We start from the raw sequence: 4,958 nt of genomic DNA on the forward strand, positions 1-4,958 counted from the left end.
GTTAACCACCAAATCACTTTCCTCCGTTACTAGTTTAACGAAGGGGGAAGGAAGTGTACTCTCACAAAACATATCCCAAATGAAATGATTTGAAAAGGCTAAGTTAGCATAGTAGTATGCTAACCTATTACATTTTCTGCCAACATAATGAAAAATAACATTATTCCAATTACCCGAGCAAAAGTAATCTTCATCTTCCATGTCTTTACCTAATTTCTTCTATTTGATGTACATCTTCTGAAGAAATTGGATCACATTTTTATTGTCTCCCTCTATAATAACACCTTTGGCATTGTCTATATAATTATTCAAAACTTTCTTTAAAGATCTGAGAGTGTAAAGCTCTACCTGTGCTAAGTCCCAATGAACACCATAAATGTCAAATGCACAGACAAATCTCCCTTTGTCGTCCCTTACAATGCCTCCAATACATGCTCCATAATTACTCTTCAACGAAGCATCTATATTAATTTTGTACCACTCGGGTGGAGGGGCATGCCAGAAATATGAAAACAGTCCATAGGACTGGCCAGCACCCCAGTAATCCAAGAGAACTTTGCTCCTTTTATCCAAACTTACAAAGCTGATCATAGTAGCAGCAATAACCGAGTCACTATCTTCATTCTTACCATATTTAGACTTGTTCCTGTTGCTCCATGATTACCATAACAAAGAGCAATATATCTTCACCATCATTGGATTCTCCTCTGATAAAGACTTCAGCTTCTCCATACAATGCTGAAAGGAATTGAAAAAGGAATAATAAATCCCCATTTTGTCAGCTTACAAATTACCTTTAACAACTTTGAACAATTGGTGGTCACTTGGTCTAAATTCTCAGCCTCCCTATAACCTCTTGGACATAAATTACATTCATCCAGCTTCCTTTTCACGAAAAATTTGCTGTAGGAACTGCACCTTTGCATAATCTCCAAATGAATAACTCTACACGAGCATTTAAGTTCATCTTATGAATCCATGAGTAAGGATCCACATCTGCCACCTCCTTTACATACTCTTCCCTTATTAAAGCCGATATTGATTTCCCGGACAGATTTTTTTTAGCTCCATACACCCTTCTTCTTCTTTGCATATCTGAATTTTTCTAATCAAATGCACTAAGTGTTTCCCAATAAAGAGAAGTAATTTATCTATATTCCAACTTCCCTCTTTAATAAAGAAGTCAAGTGTAGTATTATCATCTTCAAAATCAGCAACAAATGTGGGCCATATGAGTAGACTTTTATCCAGTATCCACACATCCTTCAATACTTTAAATCTATGTACCCTTCACCACTTTCCATCTAACAAGACTTTTAAGAGCCTTCCAGCCACTAGCTATAATTCTCCATGCCAAAGAACCACCTTTTAAAATTTCATTCCTCCACCAATATTCACCGTATCTAGCCAATATAATTCTATTTACAAAAGAATTCGGTATTTCCATCAAATTCCAGGCAAACTTTTGCCCTCATTGGTTCTACGCTGGACACAACTGAATGAAGCCCCCATCCACCCAATGCTCTTGGTTTGCATAATTCTCCCCGAGCCACATAATGCATCCCATGTTTTCCATCTTGCTTATTCCAAATGAAACTCATGCAATGCTTTTCAAATTCCGTCAATACACTTAATGGAATAAGGGAATTTGATATTAAGAATAATGGAAGATTGCAAAAAATAGTTTTTTGTCAAAACCAGCTTTCCAACAAGGGAAATGTATCTATTCCCCTAGGCATTTAAAATCTTCAAGGACTTGTCCAAAAAGAATTTGAAAATCTGCCTTCCTCAATCTCCGAACAGCCATCTTGGTTCCCAAATAGTTAAATTCTTTTACCACTTTAATCCCCATGATCCTTGCAATCTTCTTGTTCTTTCTCCTCTCAACTGTCTTACCAATAATCATAGTCGATTTTTGATAATTCAACCTCTGTCCCGTCTAGCCGCAATAATCACTTAAAATTCTCTTCACGTTCTTAATACTTTTTAGCTTAGCATCAGAGAGTAAAAGTACATCATCTGCATATAGCAAATGTGACACCTTCTGAACACTTGGAGCAATCCTGATGCCTAAGTCCTTGCCTTCATGAATGAAAACATTAGAGAGAAATTGAGAACATATGATAAAAAGAAAGGGTGAGAGTGGACAACCATGACGAAAACCACTCTTCCCCATAATCCATTTAGAGAGTTCTCCGTTGATTGACATAGAAAACCTTGGGTCCATAATGCATTCGATCACCAACTTCATAAACTTCACCGGAAAGCCCATCGTACTCATCATCTCATAAAGGGTCTTCCAACACATGCTGTCGTAGGCTTTCTCCATGTCCAGCTTGATAGCTACCATTCCTGCTCATGATTTTGAAATCCTGATCTCATTGAAAACCTCCTGAGCCATCAATAAATGATCTGATATACTCCTCCCTTTAACAAAAGAAACCTGCTCTTCAGAGATAATTTTGGGAATGACCAATAGAAGCCTGTTCAACAAAACCTTAGCCATAATTTTATAGATAGAGTTACATAAACTAATAGGACGGTAACCAGCAGGAGAGATTGGGTTACTTATTTTAAGAATAAGCACAACGAGAGTATCCTTCCATTCTCTGCACAATTTACCTGTAACAAAAAATCTTCTCACTGCTTTGCAGACATCATTCCCTATAATACTCCAATAAGTTTTTAGAAAATAATATGTTATGCCATCATAGCCATGGGCTATATTACTACCCAGCCCTTTGATAACTTCAAGTATCTCCAAATCTAAAATGCCTGCATCCAAACTATTACTATCTGCTTCATTCATAACTGTTCTCGGGACGGGCCAATTATTCATACAACAACCTCTTTCCTTCCATTTGTCCTGAAAGAAATTGAAGAATACAAAATGCAGCTCCTCAGGCTTTTTAGTGAGTTCTCCTTTAGAATTTCTAATTTGTGAAATCCATTTTCTACTTCTCCTTCCATTTGCAAAAGAATGAAAAAAATTTGTATTAGCATTCCCATCCTCAATCCATTTTTCCTTTGCTCTTTGCTTCCACCAAGTGTTCAACCGGGCAAGAATCACATTAAGCTCCTTGACCTTTGATCTCAACAACCATAGTTTCTCTTCAGTTAGCCACCCCAAACTAGCTTCTTCTTCTTAAATCTGATATATTTCCTCTTTCAGTTTCTCCTTCTCTTTAGAGAAATCCTTTACTTTAGCCTTGCTCCAATAATACAAATCCTTCAATGCTTTCTTGCATTTTTTATTAAGAATTTGCATATCATCTCCTTGGAATCCCTTACTTCATACCTTAGCAATAATGTGTGCCGAAGCCTTATAAGATAACTAAACATCTTCAAACTTTAGTATCCCTCTTCTTCTTATAGAGGACTTATAAATTTTCAGCACTATTGGACAATGGTCTGAAACAACTCTTGCTAAGTGCCTCACAACTGCTACCTAGATGCCATTGATAGCCAAGAAATTGATCAAACACCTATCCAGGCTTTCTAGAATTCAACTACCTCATGTTTTATTATTACACCAAGTAAACCTTTGTCCAACAATTCCCACATCTTGCAAGTCATTCACATTCATAAAGTCAACCATCTCCTTGGGACCTTATGAGAACACAAACTTTCTTCCACCTCTCTTGTCCTCTGGAGACAATATACAGTTGAAATTCCCTCCAATAATTAAAGGAACCTTTCTGTTAGCCACCTCTTGAATACTCCCCCATAACCCTCTCCTCTTCACTACCTCCATCTTCCCATAGACTGCAGCAACCATCCATATCCCTTTATTGAAAACGTTAAGGTCCACAATGAAACATTATTCTGACTTCCTTAATACAAAAAATGAAGCCAAATCTGACCTCCACAAAACCATAATACCTCCAGATAAACCATCTGACGGTAGAAGAAAGAAATCCCAATTGGTCCAAATAATTTTCTCAAAGGAAACTTTATCAAAAGTATTGATCTTAGTTTCTACCAACCCCACAAATAAAATACCATAATCTTTAATAAACTCCTTAAGATATAGAGAGGTCTCTTTTTTCTTGGCCCCCCAACAATTCCAAAGGGCTATGGAATTCATAAATTAAGTCTAGGGGATGAGGCCCCTTCCCTTCTTTTGCTCCCACCACCATCCAAATTCCTAACATGAGGAACTTTCTTGATTGGCCCAAGCGACCTTAGCACTTTTGCCAGTTTCACCTTATTCACCTCCTCTACTACTCCACCATTCCTAGCCAAATCATTTCCTTATTTATTCATGTCATACCTCTGTACACAATTCACCTCCAATGCCTTACCACCAATACCTCCTTCATAACCATCCATACCCATCTCCTCTTCCACCACATCTTCATTCATCATATCACCATTACTCATATTGAAAATATCAAATTTATTAACTGAATTTGATATACATGAAAAATTAGGTTTAGTGATCATACCCAATTCTCTAACTGAATTGATTTCAAAATTGTCAGAATGCCCTTCCTTTTCCCTTGCAACAGCTCCCTTATCCTTCTCCATGTGCCGAACATCTTCCAATATGTATTCACCTTCTTCTAACTGTTCTGCATCAGCATTCACAACCTCTTGATTCTGATTAGAAGACATTTCCCTATTTTGTTTCGTTTGATCCTCCTAGACATCCAAGACTATTTTTGCAATCTTCTTTATATATCTCAAATTGCTTGACTTCACAACATTACTTCTTTGGTTATCCCTTTTCCCTTTCTTACGATTAACAAGAATCCACATCCCATAAGAAGGGTTTTTAACCACTTCATGCCTACTTATCTCTTCATCTCCCCCATTACTCTTATAAATAGCAGTCTTCACCTCCTTTGGAGTAGGTTCACATTGGACACATTCATTCTTCACGTGCTCGATCATCCCACATTCAAAAGAAAGGTTGGAAACCTTTTCATACTCCACACTTTGGAAAAATCTTCCAA

The 4,958-nt window shown here is 37.2% G+C and overlaps 1 protein-coding gene across 1 annotated transcript; it reads right to left on the reverse strand.

The window, feature by feature from the left end:
• Nucleotides 1–1,939: 1,939 nt before the first annotated feature.
• LOC110096168 lies at nt 1,940–2,350 on the reverse strand. Its single transcript, XM_020821960.1, has 2 exons — nt 2,152–2,350; nt 1,940–2,082 (listed from the first exon to the last, which is right to left on the reverse strand). The coding sequence occupies exons 1-2, from the start codon at nt 2,348–2,350 to the stop codon at nt 1,940–1,942; spliced, it is 342 nt and encodes a 113-aa protein (XP_020677619.1).
• Between the last annotated feature and the right edge of the window lie 2,608 nt (nt 2,351–4,958).

Source organism: Dendrobium catenatum, unplaced genomic scaffold (assembly GCF_001605985.2).
Source record: "Dendrobium catenatum unplaced genomic scaffold, ASM160598v2 fragScaff_scaffold_133, whole genome shotgun sequence".
In the NCBI taxonomy this organism is placed as follows: domain Eukaryota; kingdom Viridiplantae; phylum Streptophyta; class Magnoliopsida; order Asparagales; family Orchidaceae; genus Dendrobium; species Dendrobium catenatum.